Source organism: Abramis brama (genome assembly GCF_963993115.1).
Source record: "Abramis brama genome assembly, chromosome: 4".
In the NCBI taxonomy this organism is placed as follows: domain Eukaryota; kingdom Metazoa; phylum Chordata; class Actinopteri; order Cypriniformes; family Leuciscidae; genus Abramis; species Abramis brama.
In genome coordinates, this window is record NC_139966.1 from 45,198,731 (window position 1) to 45,223,049 (window position 24,319).

General features: G+C 36.9%; 2 protein-coding genes across 7 annotated transcripts in view; one reads left to right on the forward strand and one right to left on the reverse strand.

The window, feature by feature from the left end:
* Positions 1 to 5,544, reverse strand: part of exoc4 (exocyst complex component 4) — a 127,441-nt gene extending 121,897 nt beyond the window's left edge. Inside the window, exons 1-3 of the mRNA XM_084111416.1 lie at positions 5,451 to 5,544; positions 2,980 to 3,169; positions 165 to 359 (exon numbers count right to left, since the gene is read on the reverse strand). Coding sequence (XP_083967542.1) covers positions 165 to 359; positions 2,980 to 3,169; positions 5,451 to 5,530 — 465 coding nt within the window. The 5' untranslated portion in view covers positions 5,531 to 5,544. The remainder of the gene's footprint in view (positions 1 to 164; positions 360 to 2,979; positions 3,170 to 5,450) is intronic.
* Positions 5,545 to 8,133: 2,589 nt separating this feature from the next.
* The window catches only part of chchd3a (coiled-coil-helix-coiled-coil-helix domain containing 3a), a 67,588-nt gene continuing 51,402 nt past the window's right edge, over positions 8,134 to 24,319 (forward strand). For 2 of the 6 annotated variants that reach the window (XM_084110887.1, XM_084110888.1), the window contains exons 1-4: positions 8,134 to 8,376; positions 10,932 to 11,208; positions 11,449 to 11,547; positions 19,274 to 19,367. In XM_084110887.1, the coding sequence (XP_083967013.1) occupies positions 8,296 to 8,376; positions 10,932 to 11,208; positions 11,449 to 11,547; positions 19,274 to 19,367 (551 nt within the window). In that variant the 5' untranslated portion in view covers positions 8,134 to 8,295. Of the gene's footprint in view, positions 8,377 to 10,931; positions 11,548 to 19,273; positions 19,368 to 24,319 lie in introns of all 6 variants that reach the window. The other 4 variants (XM_084110885.1, XM_084110886.1, XM_084110890.1 and 1 more) reach the window with 3 other exon arrangements.

Consider the following 24,319-nt stretch of genomic DNA (forward strand, 5'->3'; position numbering starts at 1 on the left):
ATTAGAGTGCAAAGCTCAAGGTAAAGATCTATAATTATTTGCATATGTTTATATCAGGGTACAAGCTAGAGAAACAATAATCAGCTAATATGTACTTACCAAGGAATGAATGAGATTTCTCATACCAACACAGATTTCACTGGCAACCCTGAACATACACTCACCAGCATATCCGTGGCGTGCAGGTAGTGCTTGCTGGCCATAGACGCCTCCAATTTCTGAGGAACCTGTTTGATGTTCTCGATCTCATCCAACAGGCTCAGGACATGCTTGTGCTCGACACCCTCGATCCACAGCTTCCTCAGTTCATCTCGCTTACAGTGGAGGAGCATCTTACAGGACAACAGGTTCTCCTTGACCTAAGCAGAGAGAAGCCCACATACAGTTAAAAGACCCTTCACACTTGATGAAACAAGCATCATCTTTCCAGTTTGCCTTTCACTGCTCTTTTTTCTATGCATAATTATTTTCAAGTGTGTCAACAGCAGGGGAGAAGATGATAAACAAACATTTCGCTGTAGATTAAAACCCAAGCTTAGTGGCTAATTTACAAGGATATTATTTCAGACATCGAAGACAATTACTAGTGATGCCTAATGTTTCTTTTATGATGGCTCACCATGTTTCGGGTGGCGTGGGAAGCAGTAATTAGTTCATTTTTAATGTTCTTAAAAGAGCTTACAAAACATGCACAAACGTGAACAAATCCCAAAGCTGGATAAACAAACAGCAAAATTAACGAACACTGCTAGGTTTTATTGGCTGCGTTGGGTTTATGTCTTCTGTTTTCCCACTTGCGCTCGCACACACATGCAAATTGAGACTTTTTTTGAGTCCTTGACTCAAACACATTTTTCAAGAGTGCAATAAACAAACTCGGTCACCTGTGTCTTTAAATAATAATGAGTAAAGATGGTGATTGGAGGTCCCTTGGCACCTCTCATCAAATACTTCACCAGCATGAAGACAGAACTGCTATTCTCTATGTTCTCTGAGGCAAGTTTGAGTGTGAGCGCGTGTGGGAAGCCTGACACCAGAAGCCTGAGGGACGACCCATCAGGCCGCATGGCTGAGAGAGAAGATTAAGCACAAAAACAACACAAAAAAAAGCTGTTGATTTGCTTTTAATTTCCCTTTTTGCGTCAAACTGCTACAGCGTGTTGTTTTCCCTCTAATTGTGTCTTATAAATCATTCCCTGGGTATTACAGCCAGCATTATATCAGACTGCATGCAGTTTGTGTGTGTTTACGTACCGGTGGGTTATTACAGAACTATGTGGGCTATAAAGCAAAGCAGCAGTTGCGTTTTATCTCCACCAGCTGCTGACCAGAAGAAAAAAAATATATGTGCTGTGAGGAAGTTATTTCAATCAGCCATAAACAAGCAGACTGACAGCATAAAGATGCATTACTGTGTGATTGGCAGCTACGTGCCTATGTTTTTAAAATATATAACTAACTCATTGTGCAGCTATTTTAAACCAGGGTCCCTGAAGGTACTCCAGGGGGTCTGTGGAGAACATAGACTAGGTTGGAAAGATGTTTTTTGGTTTTGAAAGAAGTTAATACAAGGGCATATTAAATTGATTAAAAATGACAGTTTAATGTTACAAAAGATTTCTATTGCAAATAAATTCAGTTTTTTTTGTTTTTTGCTTTCTATTAATCAAAGTATCCTGAAAGTATCTTTCAACATAGATAATAATAAGGATTGTTCCTTGAGCAGCAAATCATCATATTAGAATGATTTCTGAAGGATCATGTGACAAAGACCAAGACTGGAGTAATGATGCTGAAAATACAGCTTTTTTACATTTTATAATATATTCAAATAGAAAACAGTTATTTTAAATTGAAATAATATTTGATAATATTACAGTTTTTACTGTAATTTTGATCAAATAAATGCAGGCATTTCTTTCAAAAACATTTTTAAAAATTGTACTGACCCCAAACTTTTGAACAGCAGTCTATGTAAAACATATAGCACTATGGAAGCTTGTTTCCGCCACAGAATAAAACATTTTAAAAGATAATTGCGACTTTTTATCTCACAATTGCGAGTTTACATCTCGCAATTCTGACTTTATTTCTCAGAATTGCGAGATATAAAGTCAGAATTAGGTGAAATAAAGTCGCAATTGCGTGTTATAAAGTCAGAATTGCAAGATATAAAGTCAGAATTGCGTGAAATAAAGTCGCAATTGCGTGTTATAAAGTCAGAATTCTGACTTTTTTTCTCGCAATTGCGACTTTATATCACGCAATTCTGACTTTATAATACGCAATTGGGAGATATAAAGTCAGAATTGCATTATATAAAGTCGCAATTGCGTGTTATAAAGTCAGAATTGTGAGATATAAACTACTCTGAGGTTAAAAAAAAAAAAAAAGTCTGTCTTTTTTTCCCCTTAGAATTGGACTTTATATCTCACAATTCTGAGAAAAGATGTCAGAATTGCGAGATACTGTATAAACTCGCAATTGTGAGATAAAAAGTCGCAATTACCTTTTAAAATGTTTTATTCTGTGGCGGAAACAAGCTTCCATATAGCACTTAAATATTCGTGATAATGTCAACATTTGCCATTAATAATGTGTTAAGCATATATATAATGCTAATTAAATGTATTGTGAAATTTCGCTTTATTATACAGGAGGTCCCTGGTTGAGTCTTGGAACATGGTCCCTGATCTGAAAAATGTTGAAACCCATGGTCTAAAACAGGGATAGGCAACTCCGGTCCTGGAGGGCCACTGTCCTGCAGAGTTTAGCTTCAGCCCTGATAAAAACTCACCTGCCTGTATCTATCTAGTAACCCTGAAAACACTGATTGCCTTGTTCAGGTGTGTTTAATTAGGGTTGGAGCTAAACTCTGCTGGACAGTGGCCCTCCAGGACCGGAGTTGCCTATCCCTGGTCTAAAACATACATTCATGGTTACTAGTGAGTTTCCAAAGCAGATGAACGTGTGGCACACCTGTTTGATCTTGTTGCGAGAGCTGGTGATTCTCTCAGTGATGCTCTGGTAGGTTCGGATGGCTGTGGTGAGCTCTGTGTAGTGCTGAACGATCAACTCGTCCAGATCTCGGTCACACTTCTCATAGGCCTCCTCCAGACGGCCCTTCTCTGTCTCTCGGTCCTGCACGTCATCACTGTTGGACAGTGTCCTGACCGAAAGATAGTAAACATATGCTACATCACCAAACTATACGTATATATAGTAAAAAATGTTCATACATAACGATACTGAAATATCTGAAACGCTTCCAATAGGCCTACTCATTTTCTGCAGAATAGAATAGATGCGTGATACCAGCTGCGCTTTCTTCAGAGCACAGCATGAATGCCAGAGACAAGGCTGCACCCAATATCCTGTCATCATTATGATACTTTCAGACAGATGTTGTTGGATTTTTGGCCATCATCGCAACACAATTTCACCACAATCCATCACCAGAAGCCCACCCACTCAGAGAGACCCGCTGGGGGCCGACGCCAATCCACCGAGTGTCCCAGTCCGCAGGCTGCCAGTCACAGCTCAGCTCTCAAAGTCTGTCCTGAACTCATTTCCACTGCGGTGTGGCTTTAAATCAGAGTAAAAGAAGGCAGCACAATCTCCCAAAAGAACTCATTACATTCATTCCAGTCTCTAGAGCTCATAGAGATATAGAAGGAACGTCTGAGAGCCAGTATTCAGTAGAGAAGGGTCCCTTCAAGCTCACAGTGCAGCACAGATCATGCAGATATAGCTTCCGGCCATAGACTCACTCTTTTTTGACCCCAACGGATTGCCCTGAAGACATCCTAATGAAAACGGCTGATGGATAAAATGGAGATAAAAGAGCCGTGAAGCAGAGTGATGGATCTCTGACACCTTACCAGCTTAACTGGGCTCGATGGAAGAAAATAAATTTAATCTATGTAAGCAAGTTAAAAAGTTCATTACAACTCATCCAGGCATTACCAACAGTCATGTACTGTAACTTTCATTATCAATTAGGCAGTAACTTTACTTTAGCACACTATATTGGGTTCTGGCTGCCATCTATCATCAGCTGAGAAGCGTTACACCATGAGGGCTTCAAATAAGGCTCCTCATACAAGAACAAGAACTAGAACAAGAACAAGAACTTCCTGTCTTCATGATAAGACTCTTCCCTGCCTTCTCAATGGCCTTAAAAATAAATAAATAAATAAATAAACTGTGCAGACTGGAACAAATCTATCAATATATTACTTATACAGTATATTTAACATCACATATTATGTATAGTGTTATTTCCAGTGTAATTTATAAGATTATATCAAAAAATAACTAATGTATTGTGTTTATGTTGTACTGCAAAATTATTTTTCTGCTGTTGAGGTGGGATGCGGGCAGTGTCGGGTAAGTTACTCTAAAAAAGTATTTAATTACTAGCTACTGATTACATCTTCAACAGTGTAATTAGATTACTGTAGTACTTATTACATTACTTGCATTATTTATTACTAGATACTTTCCAAATCCCATATCAACCTAGACCAGTTGAACAATACAAGGACAGACACAAATCTGCACATTTGATTCTTTCAAATAAACAATATACAAATTGCATAAATTATTCTTGAACTTGAGTGTATAAAGGGAGAAAGTTACATTAAAAACATACATTGTGACATATGTTAAATCCACAATTGTTTTATATAGAATTATTGTATAGTCAATTACATAAGAAGTAACTGTAACTAAATTACAGAAAAATTAAGAATAATTCTTTACTTTACTTTTTCAAGGGAAAGGGTTAAGACGTAAATATATTTATAGATGTAAATGTAATTACAGATTAATAACAGATTATATTTCATTCATTAAATATAAGTACAATGTCAAACATACACACGATAAGTGCATTGTATTAAATTATTAATTTAAATGTCAGTACATAGCCTGGTTGTTAAAGACACTTAATATGAAGTGGGACCAATTTTCTATTGTTGTATTTTCATGTTATTGTTATTGTATGTTGTTATGTGTATTATTTATGTGTTGACAAGCAAAACAAATATTCATAGACACTGCGTCTATGATGTTCAAACAGTGCTGTTTTAAGTAAACAGTTTACTAAGTTTTGAAACACAGTCTCTATTTTGAAACTCTGCCAGTCCTGTCAAAACATAAGCAGTCCATTTAAACAAGTTCCTACAGTAAGTATGCCTACAAATTCTGTCATTCAGAGGACCTCACAGAAAACTATAAACCTGAGCTGATGAGACGTAAAGCCTCTTAAGAAGTAGTTGTTATTTAATCCATAACTGAAATAATTCAATATAACAGGATGTATTGTTAGCAAACATGCTAAGCGGTTATCCATTCATGTCGTTTGCTTCGCAAAAAGAAGGTGCAAAGATTTAACGCAGACAAAATCAAGCTGGCCGGCTAGACATTGTAAAAAATATCGTGCTCACCTTATTACAGATATAAGTAAACCAGAGGGATCTTTGCTTTTGGAGACAGCGCTCCTGTATCTGCCTGTGTCAGCTGCCATCTTTCCGTTACTACACCCAAACAACTCGTGACGGACTTCAGCCAATGGGAAGCCTCCCTCAGGCGTACAGGGATCGCTGGGAAATGAAGTCTTTTTTTGCAGCCATGAAAAGTAAGGAGATCCGACTCATTTCCTCGGCTCGATTCTTTTGAACAGTTCGTTTCAAGGAACCATATGCATATGAATCTCTTATTGCATAATTATTACCTAGTAAACTATAAAGTTGGTAGCACTTTCTCACCTAATTGCTCATTTTGTCATCATTTCGAAGAAACAATTACACACTTATTTTGGAACTGTTTATTGCAAAGTGTTTTGGATTGGCTATCATTTTATTAAAAGGAATTTATCCCAAACTTCTGTCTTAGCTAAAATAATAATAATGTTGTGCCTCTTTGAAAATTGACCCTTTTCATATTAAGTTTATCTCTAGGTTTACTTGTAAATAAAAAAGGCTACTTGCTGTTTTATTGTTGTTGTTGTTGTTGTTGTTGTTGTTGTTGTTGTTGTTGTTGTTGTTGTCGATAAAATGAAAGATTGAAAGATTCTTCAAAAAAATAGAATTTCAATTGCTTGTATAATCTAAAATGTATAAGATTGGCTAATGTAATATGCTTTTATAGTTCATTTCAGAAATGTATTGTAACCCTCTTAGGATATTCTGTTTATTATCCTTTTGCTTGTAAATGTTGTGTTCTTATAGTTATAAAAAATGAATCACATTTTGTTGTGTATTTTTATTTTATTTTTTTGCTGTTTATTATTCCTGTTTTGATAATAAAGTATCATTAGCAGTTTATGATATATAATAGTTCACATATTAGACAATACTAAAATTCATTTACATAATAATAAATAAAATATATACTTAAAGTAACTAATGTTCATTTAATATTGAATGAATCGTTCAGACCAGTTTTGAGAACCGGTTTAAATTCTTTCACATATCAGTACATTAGCCATGGGAGCAATATGGAGCGAAAGGTGAAGGTTGTTAATTGCTTTCTGTTCCTAGGATATATTGCTCTGGACCTGTTCCCCTCTATCTCCTGACGATCTCTGCTGTAACAAACCAGGGAGGAAAGGGCATTGATTGTGTGGGAAAGGGTCGATCTGGCAGTCTCCTCTTTGACTGATGTGTCCGTGGACAGCAGAGATAACATAGTGGCCAATTTTGTGGCGCTTCAAAAAAAGGAAACAATCACAGAGACTCTGAGGTTATTTTCCTTTAGCTCCTCTGAGCCTTTAGTCAGATCCAGAAGTTCTTCTTATCAGCTTCCTCTGAGGCCCATCATTTCTGAACAATCTACTGTCCTTTGCTGATGACACTGGGATTAGGTTATTTCTCATCACCTAGTGCAGGATAAAAGGTTGTCACAATGACGCCTGAGGACATGTAGACAAAGACAGCCACCCACCAAAGGACAGAAGGCCCACACAGATCATTTGACACGAGGAGTTCAGGAACTTCTTTTACAGTTAAGCGCTTTTGGGACAGAATGCACGAATGGCTAAAAAGAATGTAATGCCTTTTGAGTATTGCATTGTTAAGTTTGGTGGGGTGGTGGTGGTGGGGTGGGGGGGGTGGGGGTTCATATGCGAAAAAATCTTTAAAAAAAATATCTATACATTTATTTACACAAATGTAGATTTCTCGAAGTTTGCTATAAGTTTTGTGGCATTTAAAAATTGTTTGAAATTTTTATTTCAAACCTCAAAGCAGCTGAAAAAAAGAAATGCATTACAACTCTCTAAATTACTTGCAATATATATATTTATTTTATAATTTTTTTTATTTATTTATTTTTATTTTAGTATTTGTTTTTGTAAACACACACACATGTGTTGCGTTTTCATGTTTTGTGGGGTTTTGTATACAGTATACAAAGTGTATATTCGATCCCCTTACACTAACCCTAACGCTACCCCTAAACCTACCCATCACAGAATTTATGCATTTTTACATTTTCAAAAAGCATCACTTAATATGATTTATGAGCTGTTTTCCTCATGGGACCAAAAAATGTCCTACAAAGACAAGGATTTCGGATATTGCCATCTTTGAGGGGACGTTTTGTCCCCATAATGTAGAGTTTACCAGGCCACACACACTCTCTCTCTCTCTCTCTCTCTCTCTCTCTCTCTCTCTCTCTCTCTCTCTCTCACACACACACACACACTTACTTTCTATGTGTGCTGAATTTAGTGTTTGGTTAACAACACCTGTTTGTTATTTGAACAGATTTAATAAAGGTTAAAAGTCTTTTTCTGTCTTTTTTTTCTTTACTAGAATTGAAATGTGAAATCTTAGGAAAAAATATTAAATATGTGAATAGAAGACATTATTTACATCTTAGATTGTTATATTATTAGATTGTACTAAAATGATAAAAAAAAAAAGCCTGTTGTAAGTCATTGTAACATAGCAGCAAATTATTTATAATTATTATGCTCTAAAATAGATCTGAAATGCTTATTGTCCGAAATAAATAAATAGGCCTGTTCTTTGAAATCCAATACATTTTTCTTCCATTTATGTTGTCCAATAGAGACACTAAGCACTTGCGCTCAACGAATGAGAATCGTCTTTCTTCGCCTGTGCCAGGTGGGAGGGGCTAAAAGCGGAAGCGCTGTGTGTTTCTAAACTGGAACGTGCAGCCCCGGTGCTCGCGCGTAACAACCTATCAACTCTTTTACATTTCATAACTACTTATCAGATTTACATGAATTAACTGGTTAAAGACCAGGGGCTTGTTTGACCAGGAATGGGAGCCAACAGCAGCACGCGCCGCGTGTCTTTTGAATCGGATGAAAATGAGAACATAACGATAGTGAAGGGCATAAGGGTGAGTGACACTCATGTCTGTTCTCCTCCAGCTGTCAAATGCACATCACGCACACTGACGCATGGCTTTAATTCACCTCTGCTGTGATTTGAATATATGCGCGGGATCGTGATGAAGGGCATCTAACAGTCTTAACTTATCTAACGTTAACTGGATAAACGTTCTGTCCCTGACTGCCTGGACACTCGCTTCACCTGACCTGGAAAACCGAGTTATGTAATTGACAAGCAAGCCTACCTAAGAAAAGTTACTTTAGCAGACACTTGTTGCAGTTCAAGCAGTACAATGTCAACCATGACAGCACTGTGCCCCCCACCCCCCAACTCATATAGGTTAAAGCAGTCACCCTTCACACAGCAGTTTATGCCAGTTGATACTGGTACTATATTTGTTTTGAATGTTTTTTATGTTTTTTTTTTAAACATGCACCTTATTCACACTTGCTTTTTAGAGACTGTTTTGTTTTGTGCTGGTGTTTTTCAGTGTTTACATAAATGAGAACTTTACAGCAGTGGTCTTCAGCCTATGTGAAGAGAGAAAATTCGGACCCCTTGTAATTGTATAAATCTATATAAAAATATGAGTCTTGCATATCAAGCCTATTCTACAATAATATATACATTTTAACAGTCTCATACACACACACATACACATATATACTCTACCAAATGAATATTTATGTATTTTTTTTAATTTACATTATTACTGCTACTGTTATGATTACTATTTTTATTATTATTGTTATGATAAAATTTTAATAAAAAGTTAATCCCCCTGTTGAAGGCCCTGACTAAGGATTATCCATGGTGGCTGAGAGAGCTCAACTGCAACTGAAAAAAAAAACATGCAAATAGAAAACCCCCCAGCAAATTAAGAAAACTTCTTTATCAGTTTGACAACACGTGCTGTAAATACTCACAACAACACAACCAAATACAGAAATGTGCTGTAAATAGCACAGACCACAAGGAAAATGTTTCAAGGGGACCTCAACTTGCGAGTAACCTGGCAGGAACATGCTTATTGTTCAATGTCTATTCGTCAGTGGTGTTGTTGATGACCTAAACGTTTTTTTTTGTTTGTTTATTTCAACATCCTGATCATGTGTGCATTGTGAGTATTTGCAGCACATGTGCTGTCAAACTGATGAAGATGTTTTCTTAATTTGCTGATGTTTTTTTCTATTAGCATGTGTTTTCTTCAGTTGCAAGTAGGGATGGGACGGTATGAAAATTTAATATCACGATTATAGTGACCAAAATTATCGCGATTATCAATATTATCACGGTTTTGTTAAAACGAGATGAAAGTGTTCAAAAAGAGTTGATGCTCACACTGAAGACATTTCAACAAGTTTTATATTTGAAAATCAACAAACAACAAATAAAACAAGCAGCTCTATGCACTTTTTAAAACATTTCCTTCCTTATAATGACGGTCGTCAATAGAAACGCATTATAACACCGCGCACATCCATTGTAACGGCCACCTAGTGTTAAGTAGTGTTCATGACATGAATGTGGATGTGCGTCTTCTATGGCGTACGTTATTGTATGCATGCTGTTTTTATGTGAGCGCGCACGTACAGTGAGAGTGAGATTGATCACGCAAAGAGAAAGAAGATGACCGCTCTAACTGCTGACCGTTGTTTTATTATAATGTGTTTACTTCCACTTTGATTTGTAGCGTGTTTTAGAGTGTTTTCTTTTCCCTTTTAACATTCGCTCTTCGACATGACGTGAAGAGTGTGCTTATTGCAAGCACGTTTAGCTCTCTTGGCCAGTAATTATCCTGTAATCAAATCCCTGTCACTTTAATATACTCTGAAGAATGAAAATATAATTATTGTGTGACTAAGTCAAATAAGTTTAGGAAGTTAAAGAACTAAAATAACTTAAACTAGTTTTACAACTAAAAAATATTTTACACTGATTGAAATCCAGCAACTATTATTTAAATATGATTGGCTATATATATATATATATATATATATATAATTTTTTTTTATTATTATTATTTTTTTATTGAGGTTTTCAAACATCGAAAACAAAAAATAACAGACAAAAAGACCCTTCAAAAAACAAATCTGTGCAATGTGTAAAATGAATCAAAAGTACTATAAAAAGGAAGACGTACATAAAGCCAACCTCTATTACAGAGTGTAATCACAATAATTACAGAAAGTGATTATTACAGGTCAGGAAAACATAAATAAGTAATTTAATCCTTCTGGTTTGACAAAAAAGTAAAAACTGGTTCCCACATCTTATCAAATTTTGCAGGGTTCCCGGATAAAGAGTATCTAATTCTTTCAAGATGTAATGTAGAAGTGAGTCCAGTTAGCCAGTCAGAAAAAGGCCTATATTTATAAGACAAACTTGGCATGCCATCTTAAAAATGCTGTCAGTGCTTTTACTCAAGTGCTCAAGCAGAATGACCATTTCTAATGAGCCGGCATTGTTTATCATTTATTCTACATTCTGTTTAAAACTAGAGAGTGAGCAAGAATATTGTCACGATCACTGACATTTGTTTTCTTCATTTCTGTTCTTCAGCTCTCAGAGAAGGTCATCGACCGCATGAGGGAACCCTCAGGCCCGCCGAGACCCCAGGCACCCAGCAGAACCCCTCCTGCTTCTCCCCTTGTGGTTGATCCTCTGCCAGCACTGGTGCCAATATCTCCTCCGTCTGACCCTGTTACTTCCCTTCCACCTCCCACCTTGCCAGAGCGGGTAAAACTCCCTGAGCAAGTGACCACTCCTGCACCACCTCCTCCTCCTCCTGTAGAGGCAGCACCAGCTGCATCAGTGGGTGTTGTATCAACCCCTGCAGGTGAGTCCATTTCCCCACCTGCTTCCACAGCCGAGCTTATAACAGCATCTCCACCTGTGGAAATAACTGCCCCACCTCACTCCTCCAAACCCAGACCCCTTCCTCCCCTTGCTGATTCTGTTCCCGCCCCTCCTGCTTTTGAGCTTTTCACACCTCCTCCCCCTGTGGAATCCATTCCTATCACTAAAACTGAACCTGTCTCTGCTCCACCTGTGGAAATAACCGCCCCCTCCCCTCCAGCTGAATTTGACACCCCTGTCGCTTTTGCCGCTGAAACTATCCCGCGCCCTCCTCCGACCGCAGACGAACCTGTGGCTTCTCCTCCACCACCTCCTGCCGGTGAGTTGGATTGTTCTGTAACGTAATGCTGACACGCATGCATGTGTTCATGTGGTTTGCTCGTGAATTACACTTGAGGTGTTTCACACATTTTGCACTTCAGTGCCTGTCATTCATGAGCGTTAATGATACTCCTCGGGTAAATTGCATCTTGTAAGCACTTTGAATGTGTTGGTACACCATTGTGAAGGGGTAATATTACGCATCAAGTCATTCTGGGTAATTCTACGGAGTTCAAACTTCTCTTAAACGCATTCAGAGTACGTGGGTGGAGTGGAGCCACTGCAATTTTCCTTGAATAAAGTGTTTTGGAATATAATAACATGCATATAGTACCATAGTAGTCGTTATTGTTGTGCAGAATCATAATTCTTTTTTTTTTTACACATTATAATGTGACAGGGACAGTGAGACACTTATTATTAAAGGGATAGTTCATCTGAAAATCTAAATTATGCCGTCGTTCCAAACCCATAAGACTTTTGTTCTTCTTCAAAACACAAATGAAGATATTTTTCCCTCTAATGAAAGTTCATTCCATCAAATATTCAAGAATGCTTCTAAAAGTTCATAAAGGCATCGTAAATGTTATCTGCTCATCATACAGTGCCATCATGTATGCTCAGAAGACTTAGTCACAGTTTATATGGATTATTTTTCTGAACTTTTTGAAGCATCAAAGATTTGGTTGAATTGAGGGACTGAAATATGTCAGTTTTCATTAAAAATGGCTTCATTTGTGCGTCGAAGATGAAGTAGTAGACATCAGGATGAGTAGTCGTTGGCTGAACTATCTGTTTAAATTATTTTTTAATTTATATTTTCTTTTTTTCTGCAAAAACGAAGCACATCAATCAGAAATGCACACCTGCTTTACTCCAGTATGATTGAGATTTATTTGAAATGCAACCGTATGGATTTTTAAAAATTAGATAATTTTTTTCCTAAAAGTTTAGTCCTCTTGATGTTAGTGAGTGGGCCTGGATCCTTCCATATTATGATTCATAGCTTGTGCCTGAGTGCTAATGAAACGATTAATTCTAACTTGTAATAGAGTTAATGAATCAATGCTGTAATTAGGAACTCCACTTAAGCCAGTTCAGCCTCCAAGGTACCTCGAACAGCATGTCCTCCCAAAAGTGTGTCGATCCGATCACGTTTGCAACCGCTTTGCTTCTCATTAGCAAGTACGGCTTTGTTCATAGATCTTTCAATCTGAAGTTTAGATGCGGTTTTGGGCGATTATAACTGAGACGCCTATTAGGAACCCACAATTCTTTGACATTTTCTTCAGTCACATGATTTTTGGCTAAACTATAAACCTTCCCCAAATGATGCATGTGCTCAAAGTCCATTCTTTGATGACATAAAGTACACAATAACGTTTGGTGAGTGTCTTCTTTGATTTATGTAGCTTTGCTAAAATATCTGGGATTAAAAATCTTAAAAAACGCTTTAGACCCAGTTTACACCTGTATTTAGCATCGTCCACTTGTGAATACCAGGTGTATTCAAGTCCTGATCAACAAGTACGCAATTTAAGACCAGGTTTGGTGCTCTTGTATTTTGGGCCAGTCATTATAGCAGAGTGATGCATTTCCTGTTTTGGGGCTAGTGCAGCAAAAAGTTATTTAAACGCATTGTGTATTTATAACGTTAACCCACAATGTATCCTTTTGTCAAACAGCATATGCTAAAAATGGACTTGGACGTTTCCTCCATGTCTTGTCTTTTTCTGAGCTGTGAGCTTCCTTGCTCCCACCGCCACATAATTAAGCTCATCTAATATGTATTGAAACGGTGGCTGTCAGCTCAAATACGTGTGAAAATTTCTGTGTGGACCCTCTCGGCCCATAATAGTAGTGTAACCTGCAGAGTCTGTGGGCTGGAGCTGACATTATATGAACTGGCTCTACTTACAGAGAGGGAAAAAGAGACGCCCGCCCGCCCGCATCACACATAACGAGACAGCTCCCTGTTAATGAGACGCAGATCTGCTTAATGAGCTCTACCATGGAGGCTCTCACACACACTGTTTTTTCTCTATCCATCTATCTAAAACTCCCTACATCTCAATCTCTCTCATGGTTTCCCTTTCCCACGTGTTCGTTTTTCTTGCTGGCTTGTGCTTCCTTGGTATAATGATGACAGAAACACTTTTGTGTTCATTATAAATATGTATTCTGGGATTATGTAATACAATGACAGTGAATAGCATAACCCTGTAATTCTCATCACACCCCCTTTGAAACTAGGGAAACTTGCTAAAACATTTGATCTTTTATTATGCTTATGTGTGTGTATCTAAATAAATACATTTATTTTTATTTATTTTGCTGTTTATTTTTATTAATTTAAAAACTGCTGGATAGAACATTCATTACATTTCAATACAGCTGTCACTTGCTGAAATAATAATAATAACAATTCATGTTTTATTGAGGGGAAAGTGCTAAAAAACTGATTTTCAGTTTATTGTCGAGAATAATGTTGCAATCTTTGAAAGCAATTAAACAATGAACTTTGTGTAATTAGGCTTACATAGTTATTTTCTGTATTTATTGTTCTATTTTCTATTGCATACAGCATTTAAATAATAGAAAAAAGGCTTATTTAATCAAATGCTTTTAAATACATTTTTAGAAAAAAATAATATAGCATAGCAAAAATGTTAGCATAGTTGAGCCAAACATGTTTGTCACAGGACGGATTGTTGGTCTGAGACCTGATTTTGATCACAATTTTAGACAGAATATGCATTTTCTGCATTTTGTAGGGCAGAATAGTTCTCCCAAAAATAAAAAAAATTCCCAATTCCCAAACAATGCTTACTGAAACTTAGTATCTACATCTATTAAAAATGACCATACTGAAAGATTAAGCCTCAACCAAACTTAATGCTGTGCCATTTCCCGATGACTCACTTCTTAAATTGCCACAGCTCTTCTTGCCTTAAGAGGCTCAGCTCATCTTCTAAGGGTCAAAGGCTGTGACCTTAATGAGAGACATTGATTATGTGTGCCCACGAGTGGAGGTATTAAGAGAAGCTGTGGATGATCGAGTCCATCACTAAATCACGGCAGAGTCCCTGCGCACGGTGATTAGACAGTGGTCAAGGTTGATCCTCCTACACGTTCTCAGCTTACCATGAATATTCATACGCAGGGCCCACACACCGTTTTCCATTACGCTCTAATTACCAGCACACAAATCCTTCTTTGTCTCAGCCATACATAAACATACATTCTTTCCGTTACATATTAAGTAGCTCCTTGAGGTTCGCCAAGTTCAGAGAGGGAAACATGTTTACACATCATAATGAAATGATCTTTTTGCCCCATTTGCTTGTTGTTTCATGAAAACTTCCATGAAACCTGAGAAGATGAAAGTGTAGGATGAGAATAAAAAAGATCAGTTACACTTTATTTTAAGGTGTCATTGTTACAGTGTAATTATATATTTTAGTACAGAGTAATAATAATTAACTACATGTACTTACTATAGAGTTAGGGTAGGATTAGGTTTTTGTTTAGGGTTAGTTGCATATAACTATGCATAATTTGCTGCTATTACTATGGAAGTACATGTAACATATGTAACAATGACACTGTAAAATAAAGTGGGTTACACTTTATTTTAAGGTGTCATTGTTACAGTGTAATTATATATTTTAGTACAGAGTAATAATAATTAACTATGTACTTACCATAGGGTTAGGGTAGGATTAGGGTTTGATTGAGGGTTAGTTGCATGTAATTATGCATAATTTACTGTTATTACTATGGTAAGTACATGTAACATATGTAACAAGGACACTGTAAAATAAAATGTTACCATAAAGTTTTACCGAAAGATCTCCTTGTTTGATATTCCTGGGAGTCTCTTCATGTGTGTAGAAAGATGTTGAGGCTTGTTTAAGTTGGATCGTGAGGAACGTGTAATGGTTTAGATTAGCCCCTCCTCTTCTCAGGTCTGGAGATTAATGAAACATCTTATGAGACATGCAATTTGTCTCTGTCTGTTATCTCTCTCCCGACTGCCCGAAAGCTACTTTTGAAAATTTCTGCAGAGAATGATGGAGGGAGTGAAAGAGAGAGAAATATCTAAAGATGATGAGTTTTTCATCTTTAAGCATTACTGTTCTCACTCAGGAGTGACACGGGCACCCAGACGGTTAATGTCGTTCTGAACTTCTCGGTGACCTCCTGCGAAAAGCCCCGGAAGACTCTCAGATGGTGTTTTAACATACGAGCTGGTTATCCTCTGAATCCACAGAACTCCTTTCTTTATCCTGTTTAAATATTAAAGCCCAGTTTAAATTAATGAATTATGGGAACCTAGAGCCTGAATAAATGTGTGACACTGTAGAAAAGTCTTAAGCCTGATGGAAAAGAAAAGACAAAAAAAGAACGAGTGTGCTACATTTTCCTTTTCTGAGAAGCTGATAACAGGGGGTCTCATTCACTAACCGTGTGTAGGCATGTATTTGTGCTTAAAATCTGTTGCTTTCCTGATTAAATCAATAAGTTTACACTTAAATGTAGTATAAATTTGGGATATAATTTAAAACCAACTGAAACCACACATACCAAAAACACACTTTCAGTTGCCTTATATAATGAATATGTATAAGTATATATTTTTTTATTTGTTACATATTTCATAATAAATAAATACAATACATATATTTATATACTGTATTATTATTATTATTATTATTATATACTGTAATATATTATATTTATAATATAATATTATTCTAACATAAAATATAATCTATAAAAATATAACTATAATAATGTATAACTTTATTTAATGATTTATTTAATAAGTGACCCTACAATAAGTCTTTACTGGAATTGTTACATGAAAAAGTGTTGTTTTTATGTACACACACACACACACACACACACACACACACACACACATACTGTATGTATAAATGTATGTATATGTGTATATATATATATATATGTGTATATGTATATGTATATGTATATGTATGTGTGTACATATAGACATCTGCTCATTGACATTACAAATTCTCTGTCTTCATCAGCATCCTGGTAATTTTTTGGTCAAAAAGTGGAAGGGAAACCGTTATATACACCTGTATTACAGGTGGGGATCAGATGCGTTACCCGTGAAGGATCTCTGTTATTACACCATATCTTTAATTTGATGGTATCTAGTGGGATTGAGGTTAAACAGCACCTGTCTGCCTGTATCCATTACACTACCCTGCTGTTTGATAAATGTTCTGCCAGCATCTGCAATTAATTTCTTTTTTCCCTCTTCGGCATTGTCACGGTAACAGAAAGATTTCTCATTAGTCTTGAAGAAGGTTGGTGTAAGTGATAACTTTTAAGTGTTTCTCTCCCAACAGGTTTCCTCTCTTGGCTTTACAGTCTCAAATTGTTTCTAAAATGAACATTGTTACGCAACGGAACCATATGGCACCCATACTGACTGCTCCTTCCGGCGGCTGCTTATAAAACATCACTTTAAACTACTGACAGCTACTACGTCTTACTTTCCTGAATATATTAAAGTTATGCAAATTATGCTTTTTTCGAATATTACCTTTCATGCAGTGTGTAATATAGATGTTTGTGAATGTAAAAGGTTTGCAAAGTGCATGACAAATAAAGTAATTGTCTCCTAAAAGAAATAATCGATTCTGAGCTGCCAAAACGAGTCGTCAGCAATTCCACTCTACGGAACAATGTGACAAATTTGCATAATGCCAGCCTATGTTCTTCATTGGCTTTCCGCGAACAATGTCTACTTTGACCCGCCCTCAAACATTGTAGTTGTTGCTGAGGCCTGGGTTTGTGTCGTTGAAATGTCGAGAAGACTATTTTCAGCATATCCACTTTGCATGCACTTCAAAAGTATGAGGACACGCTGGAATTGATATGGAAAAAAACTACGCCATTGTTACTGTTTATAACACTGTGTATATCAAGGAGGATGGAGGCGGGAACCGGCGAACGTTCAGCAAAACTTTAATATCATAAAATAAACACAATAAACCCAAAACGAAGGTAAAAAGTCAACCACTCACAGATGACTTCGGCACACACATAAATAAAACATAATGTAAATGTCCAGGTCTGGTCCTCTCTCATCCTTCACTGTCGTCACTCCTCCTTTTATCCAGCCGGAGCTCCTCCATGAGATACGAGCAGGACGGTGGCATTATGAGCGTCACCTACGTGCTTTCACTGCTCTCAGCCTCGTTTAGAGTTTAAAGAGACCGAATCTTCGAACAAACCGTTTTCAGACTCTTTTGAGAAATGTAGGTAATGTGAACTGTACTCTAAAACAAAATTAGGAGCATTTAAAATGGCGTAATAGCGGCACTTTAAGTAATAATTAAATTAAATGCTCCATGTGGTGGACCTGAGATGGAAACTCAAGTCTCACTTAGTACGTCACAAAAGTTTTGTTTTGTTTATTATTATTTAGATTTTTTTTTATATTATACTAGTTTTTATTTTATTTTATTCTATTCACTCTAAATTAGAGACTAGTCTCTATCTAGTCATCATTAATATTTACAGTATGTCTGCAAGAAATTACCATAGTTAGTGCTCATTTATTTACTATGGGGAAAGTTAAGACATTTGTTCAGTGAGGGTTTTTTTAGGTAAATGATCCATCACTTGCCTACTTAGTTTATTTAAAAATACTTTATTTCAGAAGTACTTAAATAAAAATATCATTTTATCTTTAACATTAAGTAAAACCTCATATACTTCTCTTTAGATTTTGCCATGAAAGACTTGAATTGGATTTGTGACAAGATTTGACTTGGACGTGTCTGTGAGGAATGATTGCTTTAGTACTTTTATTTATTTATATATTTATTTTTAGACTAAATGCTGGTTATTTACAAAAACTGTAAGCCTTTATCTCCATCTGTAACATTCGGACTTCCTGTCATGCATTAGCTCCAGGCCTCTGCAGTGCTGCGGTACTGCTGCTTTTTTCGACTGGAGGCTATGAGTTTGTCCGTTTTATATCTCTGCTGTGCTTTCACGGACAATTAGCCATCCAGATAAAGAACAGGACACACACTGACATGTTTGACTGTGACGATGTTGATATCAACACTAAGTTGTGAGAAGTGTAGCTTTGATTTGTGTGTTTGAAAGTGTTTTTTGTTGCTTTGCCTCATAAGGCAGAGATGTCTTGAGGGCTCAAAATAATATCCTACCTCACTATATTGCTTACGAATTTCTTAACAGACTTCTTTACAAACAAGTACAAACTGCCTCAAAGAAACTTCGGTCACACTTTAGTTTAGGGTCCAATTCTCACTATTAACTAACTATTAACTGTGACTTTTGCCTCGATAAACCCCTAATTACTGCTTATTAATAGTTATTAAGGTAATTAAGTTTAAGTATTGGGTAGGATTAGGTATGTAGAATATGGTCATGCAGAATAAGGCATTAATATGTGCTTTATAAGTACTAATAAACAGCCAATATCCTAGTGATATGCATGCTAATAAGCAACTAGTTAATAGTGAGAATTGGACCCTAAACTAAAATGTTACCGAAACTTTAAGTGTAAAATAAAGCATTCAACATGGTTATCCTCAGGAATTTCCTTTTTTATGACCTTCTATGACATGCAACAACAAAATCAAACACTCAGGAGTAAGTGTATTAGCAGTAGCTCAGCATCTAATGTGTATGTTTTGTCTTCTGTTTAGTCGATGAGTTTGAACTGAGAAGGAAGATCTCTGAAGAGCTGGAGAAAGGCCTGGAGGAAGAGAGGAGAAAGGCACAAGAGGATCTCAACCAGCGGTGACTATCATTGCACACATTTACTCTACCAACAGTCACTAAAGAGCTCAGATCACCTGTCTGAAATTGGTGTCTTTAGAAAGTATTGAACAGAGTACCGAGTATAGAGTTTTGAAAATGTCTGCTATGGACTACTTGCATTGAGCTTGTGATGCACTTGTGTTTTGAAATGGCACAACTTATTTATTTTCAGTTATGTATATTCACCTAGTTGACTGAATGCCACTTAAAACAGATCTGAGAAAGCAGCTGCTGGTAAACATAAGTGATTATTTCAACACAGGGTGTCAGTGCTCATCTAAACAAGCAACCGATGCTGTAATGTGTGAGACCTGATGAATAACATCAGTACAAACCTTTATTTATTTGTATGAAATATTTAAAAGACTGGAATTAGAGCACCAACGCACACAAGCAATCCTATTTACCAGTCAAATTCATTTAAAAATGTAACCTCAATAGGCATGAAATATGATCAGTAAGAGAGAAACACTGTTAATGAGAAGACAAGCACTGGTCCGTTGCCTTTTAGTGGGAAAAATATTCAGCTGATTCAAGACAATTCATGTTAACGCAGAGTCTATGATTCATTGTTTTAATCAATTGACAGCCATAAAACGTAGTAATAATCTGCGTTCTCATGAGTAACTGTCTATATGAAGGTGCGCTGAACTATGTTACTGTAAACTCCTGAGTAAGTAAGTAGAACGCGAAAGTGGTTGTGCAAGTAGTCCATTTAGGTCTTTTGTTGAACCTTATGTGTTTGATTTCTTGTACAGTACTTACTTTTTTTCCTTAAAAAAAACAATGCGATTACATTACATTAATGTCGCATAACATTAATGCGATTAGCGTTTCAAGTTATTAAGCACGAAATCCATGTTCTAGCAATGGTGTTCAAGCGAAACAAAAGTTTCTCTTTCATTCATGCACTGTAGATACATGAACATAAACATCCGGACCTCTAACATAAAATGAGCCTAGTCTAGGTTAGGTTTTAAGAAATGTAGAACATCATTTATTCAAGACATTTGTTCTCCTTTGACTTAACATTAGATTTTCATTTTTTTTTTTTTTTTTTTTTTTTTGCATGGGGTGACCGTGAAATGCATCCTCCACAATGTTTAAATGAAAAATTTGCCACGGCCTGGGCCAGGTTTATGAGCTGAGGTACAAACTCTTGATTAATTCAGTACAAGACAGAGAAGCTGTGCGTTAATGAGAATTTTGTCTTATCAACAGTCAAACTGGGGCACAGACCTGTCTGTGCTTTGTCTGGATCCATTTGCCTCTTTTTTTCATATTTCTTTCTCTTTTTTGTGAAAGCAATTAATCATGCATGAAAGCGAGGGAGTGGGAGTCAGGGTGGAGTTAATTTCTTCATATATGATGATCTATTAGCTTCAACCGGTGAGGGCTTAGTTTTCCATTTTTGTCCTGTTCTCTGTCTGTGAGTTGGTGGCTGTACTGTGACATTCATTTTGCCTTTAATATCTCTCCATCATGTGCGGTCATCTTTTTCCAAACCTTTTAGTTGCACCACCACGCTTTACTTCTATAAAGTGCAAGTTCCTTAACTACTCACTCCATTTTATTCATCTAAAGCTTGTGATGGATGTGCCAGCTTTGAGTCTCAAGTCCTTGTCAACGCCGATACCTCTTATACTGTTATTCTCAATGAGGCCAACACGCTGACCTGCAGAAATTACTATTGACAGGAAGTTTATTTTCTGTTGGCTATAAAAGTAAATTTAAGGGCACGGTGTGTTGTTTTACAGCATTGTTGTTGAGGCAACTCAGGAAAAGTGCTCCATCCTATCGCCCAGGCAACGCCATTAAGGGAAAGTAGGCGCTTTATTGACCATGATGTCATGCTTGGAAGGACAGAATCAATATTGTCCTTAATGTTGTCTTCCATTTAGCTTTTCTCCAACTCCCATTTCTTCTTTCATTCCTCTTTCAGTCTCCCCTAGAATGTGTTGTTTTAAAAGTGCCCTTACGAGATTGCAGGATTGAATGAATGAAATTAGCCTCTGGCTTTGGGTTTGAAGACCTTATATTGGCAATCTCCAACCTCGCCTTCAGGTGGACCATTGTTGTATTTCTCTGTTTCCCGATTCAGTCAGTTAGATTGGCGAACAGCTGGTTAACTAATTTGATGTCCTTTTGTTGCTTTGCTTTAGCTTTTGCTTTGCTGTTTGTTTTGGTTATGTTTTTGTTTGTTTTATCTTTTGTTTTGGTTATGTTTTTGTTTTGCTATGTTTGCTTATTTTATCTTTGTTCTTTATTTTATTTTTCACATTGCATTGTTATTTAAATTTATTTTATTATTTTATTTAAATTTATTTTACATTTATTTTTTATTATTTTTATGATTATTTATTTTTTATTTTTTTTATTTTTTTATTTTTTTTTTATTTTATTTTTTTTTTTTTTCAGTACTGATTCTTTTGATTTCACTTACATTACAGGTGGGCTGTATTTCCACATTTACCATGAGCTAAATCTGCACGCGATGCTCAAATGCCATTTAGAAGAGCAGAATTCCGGAGATGAATCCGCTGGTATATTTGTCAGACCCTGCCAACTTAATTTAGCAGTGACCTTTAATCTAGCTGCCTTCAGGGCAGTGGGCGGTTCATTAAAGACACATATAAGGTGTGATTAAATGTGAAGTACACATTCCTTCACTTCTTTCACAGTGTTTACATGACTTTTTGCTTTATTTCTTCACAGCTACCTAACTAGTGCGCCTGAACGTGTGTGTGTGGCTACCACTTATTAGCACTAGCACGGTGCTGGCCTTCCATGATGCGCTATTTCTGATAAACCTTGCACACACATACACACCTCAGTATCCATCTACTTATACTTTTTCTATTTCTGATTAAATATAACTGATAAGACAGATTGTTATAAGTGTGTATCATGATGTAAAATTTTTGCTTGAGAGTGTGAATATATGCTATTAAATGTAGGAGGTTAAGGATCAGAAAACTACATATTTTCAAAAGAATGTAGTGGGTGGGTTGCCTGAACAACTGCTAGATGGAGCACAGTAGAGTGAAACAGAATGCAGGGGTCTCAGGATGTGTTTTTTAAAAGTCATTTAAACGTTTTAAAAGCATATCTTAAGTTTTTTAAAATGTAATGCTCAGAGTGCAAGATGCTTAGAAAAATAGTGCAAGCGAGTGACTCAACAAACACCAAATGCGTCTGTCTGTATAGCTGTAGCAGCAAAAATATCAAAACAAAAATAAATTAATGCATCTAGATGAAATCTAGTTGACCGCACTATTCGTTAAAAATCACATGTTTACATGTGTATGGATAAACTGCAGAAGATGATCTGTGTGTGTTTGTGTTTCTGCTGCAGAGGCCTGTGTATGAGGTCCTTTGCGGGCCTTTCTAATGGGAGATTTGCAGCAGGCACTGGAGCAGAACCGTTCTGCAGATCAGAAGCACAGACTGGGCTTGGCTGACCTGCGCAATGCTGCATCAGCAGAAAGGCCTCAGTTCTTGGCCACGCAGAGACTCATTGAGGATTACACACAGTCCTCAGAGAGAGGGTGCATCTTAGGGCATGAACCCATTCTCAACACCCCTGACCTCACCTCAAAACACAGCGCATTCTCCTCTGCTCATTACAGCTTGCTTGCTTTATTATTTTTTTATTTAGCCGTTTATTTATTTTGACCTTTTTTTATTTTATTTAGCTATTTACCTGTTCATTTATTTGACTATTAACATTTTTTTTTTTTTTTTTTACCCTTTTATTTATTCAGCTAATTATTTAGTTAGTCAACCAGGGAGTGGAACTTTTGGAACTTTTTATTTTTTTTTCTGAAATTATATGCATCAGCTATGCTGTTTATACACTCACCTTAAGGATTATTAGGAACACCTGTTCAATTTCTCATTAATGCAATTATCTAATCAACCAATCACATGGCAGTTGCTTCAATGCATTTAGGGGTGTGGTCCTGGTCAAGACAATCTCCTGAACTCCAAACTGAATGTCAGAATGGGAAAGAAAGGTGATTTAAGCAATTTTGAGCGTGGCATGGTTGTTGGTGCCAGACGGGCCGGTCTGAGTATTTCACAATCTGCTCAGTTACTGGGATTTTCACGCACAACCATTTCTAGGGTTTACAAAGAATGGTGTGAAAAGGGAAAAACATCCAGTATGCGTCAGTCCTGTGGGCGAAAATGCCTTGTTGATGCTAGAGGTCAGAGGAGAATGGGCCGACTGATTCAAGCTGATAGAAGAGCAACTTTGACTGAAATAACCACTCGTTACAACCGAGGTATGCAGCAAAGCATTTGTGAAGCCACAACACGCACAACCTTGAGGCGGATGGGCTACAACAGCAGAAGACCCCACCGGGTACCACTCATCTCCACTACAAATAGGAAAAAGAGGCTACAATTTGCACAAGCTCACCAAAATTGGACAGTTGAAGACTGGAAAAATGTTGCCTGGTCTGATGAGTCTCGATTTCTGTTGAGACATTCAGATGGTAGAGTCAGAATTTGGCGTAAACAGAATGAGAACATGAATCCATCATGCCTTGTTACCACTGTGCAGGCTGGTGGTGGTGGTGTAATGGTGTGGGGGATGTTTTCTTGGCACACTTTAGGCCCCTTAGTGCCAATTGGGCATCGTTTAAATGCCACGGCCTACCTGAGCATTGTTTCTGACCATGTCCATCCCTTTATGACCACCATGTACCCATCCTCTGATGGCTACTTCCAGCAGGATAATGCACCATGTCACAAAGCTCGAATCATTTCAAATTGGTTTCTTGAACATGACAATGAGTTCACTGTACTAAAATGGCCCCCACAGTCACCAGATCTCAACCCAATAGAGCATCTTTGGTATGTGGTGGAACGGGAGCTTCGTGCCCTGGATGTGCATCCCACAAATCTCCATCAACTGCAAGATGCTA